Source organism: Ascidia mentula, chromosome 3 (genome assembly GCF_947561715.1).
Source record: "Ascidia mentula chromosome 3, kaAscMent1.1, whole genome shotgun sequence".
Classification (NCBI taxonomy): Eukaryota; Metazoa; Chordata; class Ascidiacea; order Phlebobranchia; family Ascidiidae; genus Ascidia; species Ascidia mentula.
This window is the reverse complement of record NC_138568.1, coordinates 1,780,533-1,802,688: the sequence shown is the minus strand read 5'-3', so window position 1 is coordinate 1,802,688 and position 22,156 is coordinate 1,780,533. Positions and strand designations below refer to the sequence as shown.

At 36.8% G+C, this 22,156-nt stretch overlaps 2 protein-coding genes, 1 non-coding gene and 1 pseudogene across 37 annotated transcripts in view; 3 read left to right on the top strand and 1 right to left on the bottom strand.

Annotated features, from left to right (window-relative positions):
- Positions 1 to 12,707, top strand: part of LOC145894912 (uncharacterized) — a 425,937-nt gene extending 413,230 nt beyond the window's left edge. For all 6 annotated transcript variants that reach the window (XM_082983587.1, XM_082983586.1, XM_082983589.1 and 3 more), the window contains 3 exons: positions 2,914 to 3,066; positions 11,284 to 11,431; positions 11,873 to 12,707. In XM_082983587.1, the coding sequence (XP_082839713.1) occupies positions 2,914 to 3,066; positions 11,284 to 11,307 (177 nt within the window). In that variant the 3' untranslated portion in view covers positions 11,308 to 11,431; positions 11,873 to 12,707. The remainder of the gene's footprint in view (positions 1 to 2,913; positions 3,067 to 11,283; positions 11,432 to 11,872) is intronic.
- Positions 3,348 to 3,421, bottom strand: Trnat-ggu (transfer RNA threonine (anticodon GGU)). The gene has a single exon. It is a non-coding gene; the product is annotated as a tRNA-Thr (tRNA).
- Positions 7,042 to 10,498, top strand: LOC145894517 (cleavage stimulation factor subunit 2-like; annotated as a pseudogene). Its single transcript, XR_014401558.1, has 9 exons — positions 7,042 to 7,307; positions 7,430 to 7,508; positions 7,884 to 8,018; positions 8,406 to 8,555; positions 8,679 to 8,798; positions 9,032 to 9,100; positions 9,255 to 9,370; positions 9,964 to 10,103; positions 10,239 to 10,498. The product of XR_014401558.1 is annotated as a cleavage stimulation factor subunit 2-like (transcript).
- A 6,569-nt stretch (positions 12,708 to 19,276) lies between the features above and the next one.
- The window catches only part of LOC145894913 (uncharacterized), a 133,325-nt gene continuing 130,445 nt past the window's right edge, over positions 19,277 to 22,156 (top strand). For 28 of the 29 annotated variants that reach the window (XM_082983597.1, XM_082983620.1, XM_082983599.1 and 25 more), the window contains exons 1-5: positions 19,277 to 19,415; positions 19,522 to 19,635; positions 21,201 to 21,344; positions 21,545 to 21,728; positions 21,792 to 21,839. In XM_082983597.1, coding sequence (XP_082839723.1) covers positions 19,359 to 19,415; positions 19,522 to 19,635; positions 21,201 to 21,344; positions 21,545 to 21,728; positions 21,792 to 21,839 — 547 coding nt within the window. In that variant the 5' untranslated portion in view covers positions 19,277 to 19,358. The remainder of the gene's footprint in view (positions 19,416 to 19,521; positions 19,636 to 21,200; positions 21,345 to 21,544; positions 21,729 to 21,791; positions 21,840 to 22,156) is intronic. The other variant, XM_082983592.1, reaches the window with a different exon arrangement.

Below are 22,156 nucleotides of genomic sequence, written 5' to 3'. Positions count from 1 at the left end.
GGACTTCAACATCGTTATTTGTGTGAAAAAACGTTTTTTTAACAAATTTTAATGTTTGGATCCAGTAAGTGCAGACTTCCAAGCAATAACTATTACCTTGAGCATTTAAAATTTACTTAGGGTGGCATCGGGCAACTTCAGATAAAAAAATGATGTTTTATTGACATTTTTCATTGACTACAAAAATGCGTATTCATTCATATCTGTATTTGGCACCAAATATATTAAAGACCTTACTTCAAAGTAAAACAAATAAAACAATGGCGCACGCACCACCGCAAAACATGCGTTTCAGTTTTCGGTGACGTAAGCAGTTACACAAACCGTCTTTTATTGGAAAAATAGCGCAGTCGCAAGCATTTGTAGTGTGTAAAGCTCGATCACAAGAAACAGTAATACTAAAGCTCAACATACGAATACGAATATTCCTTGAACATAAATTTGTACACTACCCTTCATAAACAAAACTAAAAGGGGGAATTTAAAAATAAGTTTGTTTATGTCTTGAAATAAGTTGGTTGATTTTATTGGGTCCCGTGGAAATTCAAGCATATAACTGCAACCCAAGTCACAAACGTTTTACTAAGTTTTGCTGGTGTTGCATGGACTCATGCAGTCATTCAAACGTGTTACTAAGGAGCCATGTGTAATTTGGGATGACACTGAAGCCTTGTACTGCTTTATTGCATTGACAAAGTTTATGAATGACTGCATGAGTCCAAGCAACATCAGCAAAAAAAAAACCCGGCAAAAGAAAGGAAATTAATCCGCTTCGTTATAATGCGGTAAAGTGAGCGCTACAACGTGTAATTCGGTTTCTTTCTCTAACTGACTGAGCTACTGGAACTCAACGATTAAATTCACCATGTGATTGTTCTGCCCTTGTGGCGTCATAATGGATACAATGATGTATTGTTGACATAAAAACTGATTCCAGCAATTTTTGATTTGTTTCAGATGAAGTTGTTTGATCTTCGTGGGAGCCTAGTTGATGATGAAACTGCATCTGTTATTGCTTCATGTATTATTGCTTCATGTAGTTTTGTGGGATGACAAGTGGTGGAATCTGTAAGATTGCAAATTCCATATCACAACTTGAGAAACCAGTAAGTTGTATGTTAGACCTGTGGTTTCCAAACTTTTTTGGGTCATGACACACTTGGATGATCTGGAATCGTTTTCCACACCTAGCTTTATTATGCTTAAAAATGGAGTTTATTAGACAAAAATACTGGTTGCACTATCTTGGTTTAAAATCTGTCATCATTTTGGTCGAATCTAAAAGTGTTTTGTGGACAAAAGCGTTCCGCACTAATAATTAACATTTCACGATAACTTGTAACACGAACATTTAAATTTCTTCTGGGTTTATATTACAACAGGTTACATAATATTTATAAAAACTTTGTTAGTAGTGTAAGCAAATAAAACTATGGTGCACGCAGCACCGCAAAATCTGCGTTTCAGTTTTGTTGACACAAACCGTCCATTATAGAAAAAATAGTAAAGGCAAGCGATTAAGGTATAACAAAATCGCAAAATACAAAAATTCCTACACAATATTTGTACACTCTCCTTTATTTAACCCCAGAAGGGCCAATTCAAAATCTTAAATGAGTTTGTTTATTCCTTGTAATAAGCCATTTGATTTTATTGGGTCTTGTGGCATTGCAAGTATACAACTGCAACCAAAGTTAGAAATGTATGACTAAGTTGGCGCCATGTTCTTTTTCTGACCACACCGGGGTTGACCACAGGACATCCTGGGCACGAATCCCTATCAGGTTTTCTTAGTATTTGGGTCGGGCAATGTTTGGCCCTATTATTAACCTTCATGCATGACTAATTGCTTATTGACGTGTCCGGAAACATTTTTACGTAGTAGGACCAGTTAAAGATACTCATGTTGTCTTCAAACAATGCATTTCCAATGAAACCTTACTTATTGTGTCTCATGATAGACGAAAACTTATCTTATTCTTGAAGTCAACGGATCCAACAAATGCACACATGTGTACAATTTATAACATTATATTAGACCTTATTCAAATAGAACAAAAACATAAAGCATCAACATAAACATATAACAAACACAGGCTAACTTGCATACGCCATCGTTGTCAGCACAGGGTATGCGGTCACACCTCCAGCATCGAACGCATCTCCTGCACGAACTTTGGAACGCGAAACCAAAGCACGCGGTCTGACAGGCGGGCGTTTAAACACCTGGAGGCCTTGCAAAGTATATAGCAACACAACCACACCCTTCGTCACCTTTAGGCGAGAAATCTTGGTGACGGCACAGAAACGAACGAGGGTGGCCATTTGCTAAAATCGCAATTTGCACATTACCAACCTCCCATGCCTGAGTCTCTCTCTCTGTAACTAAGCTTTCCGCTCTTGTATACAGTGCACGCACTACAGCACGCTTGTGGACGATGGGGTTCGCGAACCGAAACGACAGATACCTGTCGGACTGAGTCGGTTACCAGTATACGTTTGCGCGGATAGACCCCCGGTTCTCACTTTAAATGGAAACATCAAAATATAAAATCACCCTGACGTATTCACGTTTCATTCAGAACTCGTTACTCGTTTTCATGGAATTCAGGTGTTCAAGCAGAGATTTCACGTCCAATCGACTCCATATTAAAGCATTATCTTCCACATTAAAAACAAGATCACTATAGTGCACGTGTCACCTCAAAAAACACAAGTTTAGGCTTTTAATAAGATAATGCAATTATACAAACTGTCGTTTTTGTAAAACTTTCAGTGAGGCGTTTTGAAAAACCCAACTTTTTTGTAAAAATGTATGTGCAGACAATGAGCAACCAGCAATTATATTTATTTTAAACATTTAATGTCACATTTGTCTGAACATAATTTCCTAATTCCACCTTTTATTTCCAGATAAAGATTTTGAATCTGTGGCATAATGCTATATATGGTGATGCGGCAGAAACCTTACGCAAGTGTGTTCACAATATACAACATGTACTTGCAGTCGGCAGTGGATACATAGATGACGACTTCGAAGAGAGATTTCGGAACCTGCCAGACCCTGTAAGTATGAAAACTAACACGATAATAATACGTTTACCTCATGGCTATTAAGGCTTGTGTCATGTGCAAGCCTCAGATTGCCACCACTGGGTTAATATAGAGAAAGTCCACATCATCCAATACCTACCATGTACTTTCAGTAAATGTGGATTAAGATTTGGAATAAAATCACACAAACAAACTCGTCTGAATAGAGGTTCACAGGCTTCGCAGCCAAGGCATTGCAGCCAAGCTGGATCAGCCACTTTTCCCGACAAGTCGGAGCGAGATCTGAAAAATCAAGCTCCCGGTGAGGTTTGAACTCACGACCCTGGGCTAACCAGGCCCAACGCTCTACCAACTGAGCTACAGGAGCTCAGTGGCTTCACGGGGTATATTGTGGCCAAGGTACACTGGTGCGCAAGCGCACAACTTGTCAGGCGACCTTCACATGCGTAGAGGATCTCCGTCTGAATAGAAGTATTTTATTATGTTTGAGTGGATTTTGCGTTTATGGAAATAAGTACACGTCACAAAATATTTGCTTCATGAAATAAATTTAAATCACAACAAAACTTTCATCAACACTACTGTTATTATAGTTAATCCATGTATGAAATAACCAATCCGTTGTATTGTAGAAGCCAAAGTTGAAAATTTGATAAGAAGTGAATCTCTAACTCCTACTCTCCACTTCAATCCATCCCTTTATATTTGGGTTTAACAAATGCAAGTAAATATGATTGATCGATTGGAATTATTTTGTGGAGATCAACTCCCTCCTAAACCGGTAAGAAGTTTTCCTAATGTCGTTTCATCGATAAAACGTGAAGTTTGAATATATTCACTTCGCTTGTTAATTGTGAACCATCGACTTGAAAACCCCTTAAAGTCTCTTGCCCCACCTACTGGCGTATTTCCTGCAAACGTTACACCACAAGGTGGTGCATCAGAGTCAGTCTCGTTTGTATGTTAAGGAAACCATTGTTTGGTTAAGGGCCACGTCCGACGATTTATTTCAACAATCTCAACTGACTTATAGTACCAGAAGCATTTTAACATTATTGACTTTAAATTTACTGAAGGTTTAATGTATTTGCGACATTTTTTTTATAGTTTTATGGTCGTCGGTTGTGGCCATTCCACACTAAAGTTCAGTGTTTCTCGTCGATATCTTGCTAGGATAGAAATGCCCTGAGCTCTGTTGAACGACAAGTAACAATATATTACTTCAGGCTGTTTGCTGCCAGAATCAACAGGGATTTCTGTCACTTATCACCAATAAACCTTTCTGCTTCATGTCACGAAGACGAAACATTCCCAAATGCTTCGTAAATATTCTTCACATTTTTCTGTGCTTTATCCAACTTCTGTGTGTTATTTGTATTTACAATGTACGTATTAATACCGTTTGTCTCCATAACTCTCATTTTTACTTCTTTGCCAAACTTATAAATGCGTCTCTATGTATCTGGTTTCGTTGAAATTGTCGCCAAGTTTTACTGTTTGTGTTGCTTACAATCAAGGACGTCTTTGAAACACGAATATTTTTGTCTCCTGCTCTGAGTTTCGTCTTTACTTCTCTCTTGTGTAAATCCGTCAACAGAGGTTTATCGTACAAAGTTATCCTCCTTCCTAACAATTTTCAACGACAGATTTTGTGACAATACTTTTACTTCCGCACTAAACATTACTTACAACATTTACGTGCGACTTATATTAATTTTTGACTGATTACAATCGAGTATTTCCACATTGCATTGTTTTCTGATACATTATGTCGTGAATTCTGGCAACCCTTTGTTGGTTTTTGAACCAAGATTTTTTATGTTCGTAACTAAAATGTTTGATGACGAGAACAACCGATCTTCCACCAACTACGGTTCGGTTTTATCGGCGCGTTTTTTCATATTTTTACTTCAAACAAATCTGCATCTATCTATGGGTTTGATGAAGTTATAACGGTTGGAAGTGGAAGGTTTATGTTGTAAATATTTGAACATTGAATGTTGGTTTTTGTGCAATCGTTATTGTGAATCATTGCTGCTCGATGCCGCCACCCAGCGCTTAACCGATGCTGTCAATTACATATGGGGAATCCCCGACATATGTTGCAATTCTTGTTTTTTTTCAATACAAAGTGCTTTCGGTTTGTAAGTGATATTTGTAAAGGCATCTGTTAAGTTATATTGAAAGGTGGGTTACATTGTGCAGCTAGAACCGGGATACGACCGACATTCATTAGGTTTGTTTTTCAATGTTTAAGTGTTGATTTGCCCGATGTCACCCAATACATTTTTCTTTTAACTCTTTTTACCACAGCGATTCGAAACCAGGTTGTCCTGGCTTTCTGCTTGATAAGCTTGACTGACGTCACCCAACATTATTTTTACCCGATGTATTTATCAGCACGACATCTAGTTTAAGTTTGTGGAAAGATATTTTGCCGGTAAATGTCGCTTTTACCGACTGTGACTAAAACAAACCTGCCAATCATGCCTTTGCATGAAACATTGTCACTTCCTGAGGTTATTTATTACAACAATATCACCAAGAATAGGGGGTGAAATGTTTCAGTGTCTCCGGTACTTTTCGGGAATAAAACTAGGAACAATTGGAGTTGGCTACAAATACGGCCTTTGGTTGAGTGTGTTGTGTATACTTTGTAGCGTGAAAGCGGTAATAGATTAAAAACTTCTTTATAGTTGTAGTCGCAAGGCGTGTTGAAAAAATTAAAGGTGGGTGTGAAACTTAAAACTTGTGGTGAAATTGTGAGTTTCCCTCGTGCTTTCCGCCGCCTTCGGAATCTTCTTCGGAATGACGGAAGAAAATTGTTGAGAACTACTTTTATGGTGGCAGAAAGAAGTCACCAGTAATTCCAAACATAAAATTTAAGATTCCTCTAAAGTCCACGGTAAAGAAGTAGTTTTAACAACATCGTGTGTGACGCAGTTAGAAAGTTTGCGTTTCATAACCAATGTTTTTTATACGTAAAGTCTATCAAAGGTACAAGAATGTAAGCCTTCACTAAGGAAACGGATGGTTGTGTATTTTTGGCCTGCACTGGTTTGCAAAATATAAGCGTGAATAGGAATATGGGTTTTCAATTCAATTATTGGTTTAGAGTTAGTAATTGGTAGAGGTATAAATGAAGCTTACCCTTGTTAGAGAGTTAATACCAGTAATAGAATTTATAGTAACTAGTGACCAGTCTACAACCATACAAAACCAATAAAGTCGTTTTACAGTGCTGCCCGGTCAGACCCTTTTCGTTGCGATATACTTTATAGGTCTTTAAAAACTCAATGGTAATGTGATCTAAATGCTCTAAGCCTAATCTGCGCCAATTTAAAAAAAAATCTATGGCCCGGAACATTATTAAATTGGTACTTCTATGCAGAGCCGCAAATGCTCGCAGTGAACGCTTTGACGAACTGAAAATACTACTACACCGGGTCACGAAATTTTTTCCAAACCTGATCCACATATGAGTATGTGTAAAACAGAAATCTCTGCAAATTTTAATGATTAGGCGTGAACAGGGGCACCGCCTGTGATTTTTGTTTATAAATTTGAGTTAAAATACTACACAAAATCGTAGCTTTAATATTCGCACAGATTTCTGTGTTAAGTAGGCCTTTATGTGGATCAAGTTTGGAAAAATCTTTGTGACCCGGTGTAAAAGTATCTTCCTTGACGAACGATGCTGGGATTCACACAGCATGACCGCGGTCAAACCCATTTCGTTGCGATATACTTTATAGGTGTTTTAAGATTGCAATTACATCAGTATAGATATTGTTTCATAAATATTGGAGATCTTGTTGATTAAGTTTGTTAACTTTTTTAGTTAATTTATAATTTGTATGAACACAATCGTCGTGTTCACTCATGCGTGAAATAATTTCGCTTTTAACCAATTTCCATTTCGCCGAAATAACGCTGTTGCTGCGGCGTGTGTATGCAATGCAGGTGCTTCGTTTTATTAGATTGGGTGAAATTAGGACTTTATAATAAAATTTCAGCTTAAAGAAACGCGCACCTTATATTTGACTGCCATGTATATGTCATTAACTACTGACTAGTACTTCGTATGTGAAATTGCCAGTTTTCACCAAACCGTTAGTCGCGATCAGCAGGAAAGTGTGCGTTTACTTTGTTTATTTTGTACTTTATAAGACTCGAATGACAGAAAGCGATAATGTTTGGCTTAAGAGACCGTGATCCAGTCGACTACGAAAGATCTGTCAGATCCGTATTTGGTAAGTATTGTGGACTCCGTGTATAATATACATCATATAGGTATATCTTATGTTTATGCATTTTTCATCAGTTGGTTATGTCTGTTTTTTACAGTAATAGTTCGACATAAAATTGTTTTCAGTTGGAAATATACCTTATGAGTCAACGGAAGAGGAGCTTAAAGACATTTTCAATGAAGTTGGCAACGTCATTAGTTTTCGGTATGTGCTTTTGTGTGGTGTGACTGCAGGCATTTGCGAGTATAGTCAGACTCATTAATTTATATTGTTATTGTGTAAGTTGCATACAGATGGCAACTGTTTCCACCTAAAAGGTCTCATCAGTGCAGCTGGTGTGACTATCAGATGACTTTGCTGACCAAATGGCCAAGTAATGACTTCTGTATGCAGCTTGCACAATTCTTATTTTCGACCTATATTTAGACTCATAAATTGTATAGTGCTATTCTTGCTGCCAGGCATAGTAATTAATAAGAGTTGTTCTTCCAGCACTAATAAACACTTTCATAACTTAAGTGCCAGAGGAAAAATTTTTGTTAATCATAAATTTCTATTATTATGTTTATGTAAATGTAGCCTCGTATTTGACCGCGAGTCTGGCAAGCCAAAGGGATATGGAGTGCGATGAGAAATCTTAATGGAAGGGAGTTACACGGCCGACCACTGAGAGTTGATCACGCAACAAGTGAAAAGAACCGCAATAACTTTCAGGTTTGGGTAATTGCTGTTAATCTGAGTGTTGATGTACACTGTACTCTTTGCAAAAGTATTTTCTAAAACAACATTTCAATATCTGATCATACACTAATCGTCCTTTTACTCCTTTTGGAGTCTCAGGAATATAATACCTAGTCTTGTTTTGTATTTTGACCATTTTCTTCCAGATGTTTAGCTATATAAAGCATTGGTTCTTGTCATTTTGAATTCCCATGCGCATTGAATAATAATTTCGACCAAAAATTGTTTGGAGAAAATGAGAGCAAATAACCAGTGATGTCAGTCTTTTTTAATTTATGCCAGGAGAGGAGTTTGTTTAAATTGTAGTGTGTTTAGCAGCAAACAAATTTATGATGTCCAATCATTGTGTGTTTTTCACAGGAAGAAGTAAACCACTTCAGGGCCATGGGTCCACCTGTGGGGTCGGAATACGGGGAACCAACTCCATCTCAAGATGCCCCAGAAGCTATCAGCAAGGCTGTTGCAAGCCTCCCCCCTGAACAAATGTTTGAGCTCATGAAACAAATGAAGGTAACATATTTTTTTGTTGTTTTTCTTCAGAATTAATCTTAGAATATATATGTTTCAAAACATCCATGAGAACTTTATAAGAATATTGGGATTTTGCTAATCTGTGTTTTTGAACTGTTGTAGCAATGCATTCAAAACAACCCAGTAGAGGCCAGAAACATGCTGCTTCAAAACCCACAACTTGCATATGCGTTGTTGCAAGCTCAAGTTGTCATGAGGATTGTGGATCCAGAAATTGCCATGGTAACGAAACAGCTCCAATAAAATAATCAGAAGAAGGAACTAAATATTTTATTGAAATTAAAAATTATAATGTTGAAACAATGAAAAAATGATAAGCAATGTGGAGTCAATAATATGAACTGTGTATAAGCTGCAGACAGATGGCCACTGTTTCAACCTAAAAGGTCTCAATGAAAAAATTTTTTGATTATTGTGCATTGTTTTTTGCCTGATAATACTATTTCTACGTGTAGAAAATGCTGCACAGACAAAATCCAGTTCAACCTCTCATTCCAGCATCTGAAGGTCCTCGTCCAGAGTCCGTAAGCAAAATTTTGTCACCAAAGTTTTGTGTTTGCTTTTAAGAAATGTATTTTGTCTTACGCAATGGAAGAAATGTATTTGTCATTATCGCTATCCACAGCTAATTTATATGATATGCTTCATAAATTGATCCAATTATTGTAATGATTGTAGGATGCAAGGCCCAATGGCAGTTCACTGCCTGGGCTCGGAGGTGGCCGGGATGGTGAACGCATGAGAGAGCCCCCACCTGGTAGGGGACACCCAATGGAAGTTGGCCCAGGAGATAGGTGGGAATTAAACTGTTTAATCTGGTGGTGATACTATGCATCTGATGCAAATAGTTTTCCATGGGCTATTATGTTGGACATAGAAGGGCATTATTTGGCCTGAGAAATATGTACTCTTCTTTACTATGGTATCTTTTTGATATTCTTTATAAACAAGAACGAAAATTAGGAGTGGGTAACTTTTTCTGCTTGTGGGCCAAAAAGTATCAAAAATTTGGGATTGGACCACATGAGTAAATGTGTACAAAGAGATTTTACACAACAATTTATAAACTAACAGACTTGCAGTCATTAATGCTTAAAAGCTGTAACTGAAAAGCAAACAAAAAATGGCAGCCATACCCAACAGTGATTTTACCCAAGGACCGAGTTTGCTCGTATCCGACATGAATGAACAATAAATTTGGTGAAGTTGCATGGACACTGATCAACTATTGATTGTATTAAGTCTGGCAAACATAAAATTGACAATGGAAAATGTTTACTTATAGATAATATTTGCCACAGTTAAAACATCATGGTTCTGTAAAATTTTCTGATGTTGGAAAAAACATGCTATGTTGTTTAAAACTAATAAACATTTTACAATTCAGAGGTCCAAGAAGAATGGAGGTGGACATGCGAGTTATAGAAAGAGTGCCCGTGGATCATGGTATGGGTGACCCGATGGATCGTCACAGACCACCACATATGGATGAAGGTTTTGGTCGAGGATTTCCACCCAATCCAAGAGGTAGAATGACCACATTCTTACATGGAGATTAGTTGTGAAAATCAATTAGTTTTTGTCTTCGCTGGTTTAAGAAGTGCCAAGGACAAAAATACACAGACAAATTTTGCACAACCAGTGTTTAATTAGTGTTTTTAGAGCAATGTGTATCTACACCAAAATGTACTCGCGGTTGGCCACTTTGCGTTTCTGTTCCTTTTGCGTTGTTTGTCGGGCGCGATCAAGCCTCGCCAATTATACGCCGTCGCAGTCAGCACAGGGTATGCGATCACACCTCCAGCATCGAACGCATCTCCTGTACGATCTTTGAGATGTGTAACCAAAGCAGGCTGTCTGACAGGCGGAAGAAGATAACGCAATCACACAAACAAACAATTGTAATACCATGTTTTTCGTAAAAATGTACAAGCGAAGCAATAATGATTAGTGGGCTGCAGACAGTAGTGCACACAAGATGGAATAATCCATGTCTGGCTATAGTTAAGCCATAGCTGCACTGATAAGACCCGATAGTTCGATGTTTTTGAATATTTTACCAGCAACTATATTTGTTTTAAACATTTAATGTCACATTTGTCTGAACTAATTGCCTAATTCCACCTTTTATTTCCAGATAAGGACGTTGTGCCTTGGATGGAATCACATACATGGTTATGCGGCAGAAACCTTACTCAAGTGTGTTCACAATATACAAGATGAACTTATAGTCACTCGTCGACCGAGAATTCAACTAGTCGGTTGGGGATGGATAGATGACGACTTCCAAGTGAAATTTCAGAACCTGCCAGACCCTGTAAGTATGAAAACTATTTGGTCATTGCTATTTGATACTAACACGATAATAATATGTTTACCTCGTGGGTTGTCTTGTATTAAAGCTTGTGTCATGTGCAAGCCTCAGGTTGCCACCAATGGGTAAATATAAAGAAAAGTCAACATCACCCAATACCTACCATGTATTTTCAGTTTATGAGGCTTAAGATTTAAAATAAAATCACACAAACAAACTTGACTGAATAGAAGTATTTTATTATGTTTGAGTGGACGTTGCGTTTATGGAAATAAGTACACGTCACAAAATATTTGCTTCATGAAATAATTTTAAATCACAACCAAACTTTTATCAACACTACTGTTATTATAGTTAAACGATTCATTAAATAACCAATCCATTGTATTGTAGAAGCCAAAGTTGACATTTTGGTAAGAAGTGAATCTCTAACTCCTACTCTCCACTTCAATCTATCCCTTATATTTGGGTTTAACAAATGCAAGTAAATATGATTGATCGATTGGAATTATTTTGTGGAGATCAATTCCCCCCAAAACCGGTAAGAAATTTTCTTAATGACGTTTCCACTTGTTGATTGCGCTTGTTGGTTGTGAACCATCGCTTAAAAACGCTTGAAAAATCTCTTGCTCCACCTACTGGCGCATTTTCCTGTAAACGTAAGATCACAAGGTGGTGCATCAGAGTCAGTCTCGTTTGCATATTTAGGAAACCATTGTTTGGTTAAGGGCCACGTCCGACGATTTATTTCAAAAATCTCTACTGACCAGAAGCGCTTTAACATTTTTACCTTAAATGATAGTTTTACCGAAGTATTTAATGCATTTGCGACATTTTTGGTGGTCGGTTACAAATGTGAAATATGGGTGCTTGCAAATTTACGTTTATCAAAAGTCATGTACGGCATTTGGCATTCACAAAAATCTTGAAATCTCAGTGCGCTGAGCTCTGTTGAACGACAAGTAACAATATATTACTTCAGGCTGTTTGCTGCCAGAATCAACAGGGATTTCTGTCACTTCTCACCAATAAACCTTTCTACTTCATGTCACGAAGAGGAAACATTCCCAAATACTTCGTAAATATTCTTCATATTTTTCTGTGCTTTATCCAACTTCTGTGTGTTATTTGTATTTACAATGTACGTATCAATACCGTTTGTCTGCATAACTCTCATTTTTACTTCTTTACCAAACGTTGAAATTGTCGCCAAGTTTTACTGTTTGTGTTGCTTACAATCAAGGACATCTTTGAAACACGGATATTTTTGTCTCCTGCTCTGAGTTTCGTCTTTACTTCTCTCTTGTGTAAATCCGTCAACAGAGGTTTATCGTACAAAGTTATCCGCCTTCCTAACAATTTTGAACGACAGATTTTGTGACAATACTTTTACTTCCGCACTAAACATTACTTTCAACATTTACGTGCGACTTATATTAATTTTTGACTGATTACAATCGAATATTTCCACATTACATTGTTTTCTGATCAATTATGTCGTGAATTCTGGCAACCCTTTGTTGGTTTTTGAACGAAGATTTTTTATGTTCGTAACTAAAATGTTTGATGACGAGAACAACCGATCTTCCACCAACTACTGTTCGGTTTTATCGGCGCACGTTTTTTTTTATTTTTACTTCAAACAAATGTGTATGTATCTATGGGTTTGATGAAGTTATAACGGGTGGAAGTGGAAGGTTTATGTTGTAAATATTTGAACGTTGAATGTTGGTTTTTGTGCAATCGTTATTGTGAATCATTGCTGCTCGATATCGCCACCCAGCGCTTAACCGATGCTGTCAATTGCTTATGGGGAATCCCCGGCATATGTTGTACATACTTTTTCAATACAAAGTGCTTACGGTTGGGAAGTGATATTTGTAAAGGCATCTGTTAAGTTGTATTGAAAGGTGGGTTACATTGTGCAGCTAGCACCGGGATACGACCGACGTTCATATGCCTGGCAGCTTCAGCAACAAATTGTTTTTCAATGTTTAAGTGTTGATTTGCCCGATGTCACCCAATACATTTTTCTTTTTACCACAGCGATATTCGTAACCCGGTTATCCTGGCTTTCTGCTTGATAAGCTTGACTGACGTAACCCAACATTATTTTTACCCGATGTATTGATTAGCACGACATCTAGTTTGTGGAAAGATATTTTGCCGGTAAATGTCGCTTTTATCGACTGTGACTAAAACAAACCTGCCAATCATGCCTTTGCATGAAATATTGTCACTTCCTGAGGTTATTTATTGCAACAATATCACCAAGAATAGGGGGTGAAATGTTTCAGTGTCTCCGGTACTTTTCGGGAATAAAACTAGGAACAATTGGAGTTGGCTACAAATACGGCCTTTGGTTGAGTGTGTTGTGTATACTTTGTAGCGTGAAAGCGGTAATAGATTAAAAACTTCTTTATAGTTGTAGTCGCAAGGCGTGTTGAAAAAATTAAAGGTGGGTGTGAAACTTAAAACTTGTGGTGAAATTTTGAGTTCCCCTCGTGCTTTCCGCCGCCTTCGAAATTTTCTTCGATCGACGGAAGAAAATTGTTGAGAAATACTTTTATGGTGGCAGAAAGAAGTCACCAGTAAGTCCAAACATAAAATTTAATATTCTTCTGAAGTCCACGGTAAAGAAGTAGTTTTACCAACAGGTACCGGTCGACTTTTCCATCGCCGTTACCTTATACATGCAATCACCGTCCTCGCTTTTCCACCGGAGACCAACCTGTTCGGAATGGTGACGATTTGGTATTCCTTCAACTATGGTTGCATCGACATTGGTTGCTCACGTCTTCTACATTCCTTTGATTCACCGCCTTCGACTCAACCCCATTTATCAGGTTTACTTTGCTTATTTAAATCCTTAGTTAAAAGAAACTTATCAGGTGGTTTCCCAACGTTATTGTGTGTGACGCAGTTAGAAAGAGTTGACGTTTGTGTTTCGTACCTAATGTTTTTTTACATTTAAGAGATAAACATGGCCGCTTATGGGTGGATTACGCATCTCACAAACCAAAGCAGCGTGTTTATTTCAGTCAGTTTGCCAACGATACTTGACTTGGAAGTCTATCAAAGACACAAGAATGTAACTCTCCGTTAACGAAACGAATGGTTGTGTTTTTTGGCCTGCATTGGTTTCCAAAATATGAGCGAGAATAAGAATATGAGGTTTTTAATTCAATCATTAGTGTGCAGTTAATAATTGTTTGAGACGTAACTGAAGCTTACCCTTGTTGGAGAGTTAATACCAGTAATGGATAGTACCGAGTGACCCGTCTACAACTATACAAAACCAGTAAAGTCGTTTTGCAGTGCTGTCCGTACTGCTCTTTTCCCGAATATCATCATTTCGCTGATAGCTATGTGCAGGGGATATGTAGCGTATACGCCTACTACAAACGTTGCGATCCGATAAAATCACTAAAAATTGAAAATTCTGACCAAAGAATGACGGTTTTGTTACGTTTGCAACGCTTACGATGGTATCGTCTTGATGACAGCGTACTTCAAGTTCGCATACCATCCGCTTCATCACATTCTCAATCATAGAAGCGTTGAAAGGGTCAAGATTCGGAATGTTTACATCTTGTTTTGAATGATGTAAAAAATATTTTCTATTATTCATCACTTCATTGCATGGCGCCTTGGTTGAACAAGTTGTCTCTCTGGTTTGCACTCGGAAGTCTGATCAACGTAGAAGATCCCGACTCCAAGCCTCTGCTTCCCACTTATACTGATAACTGCACGATTCCAGAGTCACCGGATGCAATGTAACGTACACCAACATTTCGGCCAATAGTTACATGGAGTCTCTACTTGGATAACACCACAATCCCCACCATCACTACCACATCCATTTAAGTGTAAGTTGTAATTAAGGGCAGGCAATTGGATGATCGGTCGATTCTCGCTCAGGATAACCTGGTTTCGAATCGAAGAAAAAACTTCTGTAAGGTGAGAATACTTGTGACCAAACCTGCGATCAAATTGCATGTGTTGATAATAATCAGCATTTATAAACTATACCCATATAGTTTCAATGTTACCAATTTATCTGTAGTGGTTGCGTATTCAAATATTTCGACATCATTAGCCAAGTTAAACGCTCATATTAGTGCTAATAATACGCATTATTCGTGAATAACAATCACTTTTGCTTGCACAATGCGCTAATAAATCTAATGTTTAAACATTTTGAGCAATTTCTGTTCGTGAAACTTGTGTGAAAAGCTGTCATCGAGCAAATGTTATGCAGAGGTCAAGAGTCAGATTCCAATCCAGGCAACGCCGTTCATTTACTACTCGCACGTTGGATGTGTCGTTATTATGACTGGGAGTACCTCGGTGTCGGCTTGTACAGGTTAGTTTTTATATTTCATATTCACTAACACAGCTGATAAATAATATAAAGTACTTTGTATAATGGTGAAGTGAAACGCCTGAAATATCAAAAATAAAAGGTAATTTTAATTTAATCGCTAACTTTACATCATAAAGTTATTTAACTTAGCCTAGATTTTTAACAGCAACTAAGACATGTGCCATGTTTGCTTAAATAGTTAATCCGGCACTGAGCCAACGTACATATATTCTCACGTAGTTGTCATTTAAGCGTATCTTATCTGTAGCCGGAACAGCAGCAACGTTTGAAGGTGAACGGTTACAATGTAATGTGATTTTGCACTAAGTAAATGAATTGTAGTTGGGTGAACGCGGCCCAATACCAGGTCTGATCACCCAGCTTAGCGGCCGACTTCGGTTGCCACGAATGCAAAACTGCCGTTGGAAAAAATAAATTTTGTTGTTTTTGTGAAATTGTTTGCACGAAACATGTAAAGTAAAAATACACTGCTTAAAAAACTAGGAATTTATTAGTTGGCAACGGTTGCTAAGAACCTCAAGCTTATTAGATGCACTTCTGTCACTGGAGGCGGTATTGATTAAATGTAAGAAATAATTCTCTCGCTGACTTTATTGACATTACCCTGTTGATTTTTGTCGCCATCATCAGATGTTCGTTCCGCAGGTAAAAGTTCTGTTTACTTCGTCACCAAACAGTTCGTTGTTCGGAATCGAAAAGTTTGCCCGATGGTTAATGATTCTCCGGTCGGGTATTTTATGAGTAGAAGGTTCTCTTTTTTTGCGATTGAATGCAGATAATTTCGTAAATGTCCAATCGATATTGAGCGTTGGCATGGAAACAGGACGCACTTAAGTTGTTTCACAACAGAACGGAATATCGTTTTTGTCAACAATCATTTGACCAGTTTGTTTGTTATAGGCGATACTTAACCTCTAAGTTCATCGCTTACACAACACTAACGTCAAAATGTAAATCTAACAGGGTCTTGATTGTTGGAAAATGTCCACCAACAAAACTATGTATTATTGACACTTGGTGGCGCCTCTGTGCCGCATCGCTCGTTCGCGTAGAAAAGTAGACAGGGCGATTGTTTTCCGAAACTTTGTACCTCGGTCGCCAGACCTTGTTGGTAAAAGAACTTGTGTTGCTACGATCACATTATGTTGAAATAAGTGCTGTTGTATTTAACCAACTACCGTGACGACTTGTGTCAGATCTGCTTCGTAGAAAACATTTTCTTTACCAGGATAACCAAACCTTTTCACACCAATCGTAGTTTGATAATTTGATTTAAAAAATACCTCGACCTCCTGTGTTTCAAAGTTATATAATTTGTTACGTATTTATTGACCAACAATTATAGTTAAATGACTTGATAACAGTACAAGCCTATATAGTGACCCAGTGTATTTTGTGTGAAGTTGAGATCAAAAAAAACTTTTCGTCTAAGCATTTTTTTTTTGTTTATCAAATTCTTGACGCAAATGGCGTTTGTGTAGTTTTTCTTCACAGATAAATTATTGGGATGTTTGTTTTAACTTCAAACATTCAACCGGTTTCCAATCTCTTTGAACAACCTCATCTGGTCAACAAGCAACCAAGCGTTGTGAGTTCTTCTCTTGTTAGTGACGTGTTAAATCGTCTTACCAGTGGTGTTGCGGGGTTTTGAAGTGGAAATATCACAATTGTCTCGTTATAACTATAAAATATTTTTTTATGAGCTTTGGTCGCTCAACTTACTGCATACGTGATGTTTTATTGCAGCAACTATCTACCCATTGCGGACAAAAACACTCAGCTAGCGGAAGTTTCGGTTGTTAAGTACTTGTTGTGTTGTTGATTGGTTGCTACATGATCACATGATGTATATTTTCATTTTGCCAACTTCCGCCACCTATTGTGATAAACCTGATTCCTGGGTGACGTTTGTGTAGTTTTTCATTCAATGGGATCCCATTTTTTTGATTGTTTTGCTTTTTTGTCAAACGACCAACCGGTTCCAACCTCTTTAAACAACTTTATTTGAATGGCCAACAGCATTAGCTTTTCAAGCTCTTCTCAATTTGCTACATTGTGGACTAACTGACTAGGAGGTTGCCTGGTAGTCAGACTGTCAAGATATATATACATAACGAGTGCTGGCGCTTTTAAGGTCGATAATCTATAATAACATACATGACGCCAATGATTCACTGCAGCAATTATTTGTAACAGTGCACATACTGTAAGTTCCACTTTTTGTTGTACCGACCCTAAATGTTCAGTTGCCACAAACCCAGCAGTTTGGAAACCCCTGCTTTACGGCTACAGAGGATTGACGCAAATGTTACATCAACGAGTTTGGCAACCAAGTGTTTGTTCAGCGTTCCACAGATAATTTAATAACATGTACACGTTTTGATCCCACAGTTGATGTCATAATAGGACAAAGTAACTTTGTGTTACTTTTATGAAGTAAAAATAATGCAATTGGGCGTATAATTTCTGTACTTTAGTCTCAGAACAGGCGCTTGTTTTGTAATTGTATTTGGTTAGGCTTTAACTTTTGGCAACAACACTGCGCGCAATTAACTTTCAAACAAATTGTTCTTGTAACGAACAATACTTGACACAGCAGTGTTGGTCAGATTTTCTTCTAGGTATATGGGTCACCCACTCACTTTTATTTTGGTCTGAATTTTTCTGCCACCATCAAGCGTTCGTTCCGCAGATAAAAGGTCTGTATACTTCGTCACCAAACAGTTCGTTGTTCGGAATGGAAAAGTTTGCTTTAACTGGTTGATGATTCTTTGGGCGGGTGTTTTGTAGGTAGAGAACTCTCTTGCTCTTCAGCTTCCTTCTGTATAACCAAGTTTTTGTTGCGCATTATGAAGATCTCTCGTTGTTTCATATCTTTCCAGTTTGTGGATGATGGATCTAGCATGAAAAAGGGCCGCAATGTAGGCTAATTGATTTTTATTCTCCTTTGTTAAGTTTTTTTGCCCTGCTTTCACTTTATCTTTGTACAATAGAGGAGTTTGGCATTTGTCCAATAGAATACTACAGGTCCAATATTCTAGGGTTTGACACGCACATTTGACTTTTGCTTATCACCCAATCAGGGTCTTTGTATGAGATAATCGCTCATTCTTGCTTTGAATTTATTTTGTTCGTATTTATTGTAAATTTTGAAGGAATAGCAAGCATTTATTTTCACATATTTATAAAACACACGTACATGAACTAAACAAAACCCACAGTTGTAGTAACGAAAACCTTATTTTTAATTGTGGACTTCATAATGTCTCATAAGCGTTTCTGTAGCTTACTTCGGATTATGGGTTTGGTGTTTTAGTATTCTGTGGTTGAAAACCGCTATTTTTGTGAAAAATGTTGTTAAATATCCTGATATTCGTTTTGGCCACTTCCCTAAATATCAGTTTTTTAAAAGTTCTTTTAAAATATTGGATGTCGTCCAAGTGCGTTTCATTGCACAAATGTTGACTGTCAGTTTTATTATGCGTGCAAGTATGTTGCATGAGCTATGAATTTTTTTATAGTTGTGTCGCAAACACCTTTTGATTAAATTCCAACAACCTAAACTACTGTATAAAGGAACAATGGCCTAGTGATAGATAGGAATGACTTTATTATGATGTAAATGTTGCATAACCAAGTTAGTTGTTGTATAAATGGAAGTAGCAAGCCAGCATGTTTTAAAACTTTTTTTTTTCTTGTAACTTATTTGCTGATTACCTTTTGCAAAGATCAGCAAATAGTGGGAGGTAATAAGGTATTGTTAGACCGGCTATATTTGATGGTGAAAATGCAATGTCAAAATTTTGTCCTTTTGATTTGTTAGTTTAGGTGGTAGTTTAGGTGGAAGTAGAATTGTTATATTTCTTTTCCTACCTGTTATAAAGTACTGCTTTATATTATATAATATATACTACTTTTTATAGTGCAATTTATTGGAATGTATGGGGATATTTTTTTGTACATTTTTGATGCAAGAGACAAACATTCTGTTTTGCAGGAGACTAATTTTTGTCACACATTAAAGAGAAATAGAGTTGCATTTGATCAAAGCTGTTCTAAATTGCCATCAAAAGCAACTAGAATGGACCAGAATTATGATGGTAACAGTTCTAAAGAGTTCCAGAACCAAACAAGTCCGGTATGTCCAGATTACTTCTTGAAAATAATTTTTAAATTTTATGTTTAAAATATCTTTTATAACCATTCAAACTTATACTTAAACTAATTTTTGTCATACATTAAAGAGAAAAAGAGTTGCAGTTGATCAAAACTGTTGTGAATTACCATCAAAAGCAAGCAGAATGGACCAGAATTATGATGATGACAGTTCTAAAATGTTCCGAAACCAAACAAGTCGGGTATGTCCAGATTACTTCTTGAAAATAGTTTTAAAATTTTTTGTTTAAAAGATCTTTTATAACCATTTAAATTTATATTTAGAGTGAGTTTTGGGTAAAATTGAATATTAACGCTTGTGGCATTCTTTACCAAACGATATTTTTCATTGTAATTGGGTAGCTCGGTGGGTTATTTTGGTTTTTGCTGGTTAAACCACATACATCACTCCCGCGCTGAACCACAATTATGACACAAGGTGAACCTTTATGTTCAGGTTTTGACATTTTTGCAGCAGTTTTACTGGCAGACAGACAGTACTAATGTGCATAAATACCAACTAATGTATAAACAAACCAATAACTGGCTTGTTTGTGTCTACCATTTAACCTTTAAGCATTTTTGAAATGGATATGCATGGTCTTGGTGATCATTAAGGCTATGACTTACCGCCAAAATATCCTGTCTCAATAAGAGTTTTATTGTTGCTATACAATCATAAGCCATTTACTGTTGCTGTTGTTCAAGAATATTTGTGTGCGTGGAAGATTGGTTTCGGCCAAATTTGAACAAATTGTTTGACTGAAATTGAAGATTCACCAAGATTGTTGATTCAGCCTAAAAAGCTTGGCAAACTGAAGCTTTTATATATCACTACTTCAAAACACTACTAACCTTACAAAAAAGTCCTGGACTGGCCAGATATGGATAATTATTGATCAAATCCTACCAAGCATGTCTTTTAACAACATGGCAAAAATAGTTGCTACATGAAGTGTAATGAAGAATACTATGCTCAAGCAAATTAAAGAGAGGCATTCATATCCCCAATAAAAACAACTTGTTGGTGATGAGATTTAGCAACCTTTCTGCAAATGTGTGCTAATATAAATAATTAAGAATTGTCATTTGTTTGAAATCCAAATATATTCGTGTGTGACGTCACCAATGGCCTGGCCGCCCTGCATTATGCTTGCAAGTATGTTGCTTAAGCTACAATTGTTTTGATACAGTTGAGTTGCAAACACATTTTGGTAAACTTTCAACAACTTAAACATCTAGTTATAAGGAAAAACATTGCGATGTAAGTTTTTTTTCAGTTGTAATTTCAAACAACACAAAACTTGCCCTTTTCGGTTTCAGTAACATTCGTACTACAAATTGATATGTGATCAGTATTTTGTTACAAGCAAACTGTCTTTTTAGTTACATTTTTCACATAGGTGCTGATAAAACAATGCTATTTCACCCAACTATCATTATGCGATCTAATAAATATTTGCTCTTAATTTAGGTTCACACAGATATGAAAATTAAGCCAACATCGGTTTGGCACCTGTCTTATTTAAAATATATTAAGTAACTTGTCGAGGCACAACTCACAATAAAGCAAGAATATAATTAGCAACAAACAACCCATCATTGTGACAGGCAGTTAGTATTGTTTTGTGCAGGAGGGTCCTAAAAGGAATAATCTTGCTTTGTTTTTTTACATATATGCTTCTGCAGCCATCCAGCAAATCCAAGTTTATTACCTGTCCGGGTCTGAACACTGAAAACCAGTTGATATCTGACCATTTCATTATAGGATTCCTTACCGCAAGATGTTGGACAAACAAATTGTCCTCAGTCAACACAACCAGGTCAAGGAATCCCACAGGCGACCAATGTACCAGCTTTCAACCAAACCGAAAGTTTTCCACAACCACAAATACCTCAGCAACCCAACCAGGTAAACTTTGTACAAAGTTACTTTCTTTAATAAAAATTTTTTTTATTTTATGAGTTGTTGTCACACACATGGGTGTTGGGGTTGTTAGCTATTATCTGGAGGTCATAAGCCAATGGCATTAAAACAGTTAATTGCAAAGGTTACTTTTAAAAATGAAATATAACATCATGATAATGCAATATAGTCCTATTGTATTTCAGCAATTTGAACCTTGTTCGGAAAATGTTGGTGTAAGTCAAAGAGAAGCTACACCAAATACTAGAACACCAATAAACCATGACCTTCAAACAATGCGCAACCAAGGAATCCATCAAATCATATCAACAGACGCAGCAAAAATTGATGGCAGTGCTGTTGGTGTTGGTGGAGATGTGAACATAAATAGTATGTGATTTTATGGGTATTGTGGTTACAAAGACCGTTTTCTCACAAATGTTTACAATTTAGACCATTACTATGAAAGAAATCAAAATCTGATTCCATCAACACCTCTTGGTAAATTTATTTTATGTTTAAAAATTGATGAAATTAGTGAAACAGATTGGTTTTGTGTTTTTTGTATTATGATAATTTGTTTTTAATGTTTTCTTTGGTTTTGTAACGAAAACCTTTTTTAGATTTACTATCTTAGGCTATACATTGGTTTTCAATATTGAATCGAAAAAAAATTTGAATGCATTGAACAGGACCAATTATTTTTAAACAGAATCAGGTTTAACTAATTCAAAAAGAATTAGAAGCTCAACAGAAAACTGTAACAATTCTGATAAATTTAACAATGCCCAACATTGAAAGAGGTTATGTTAAACCTG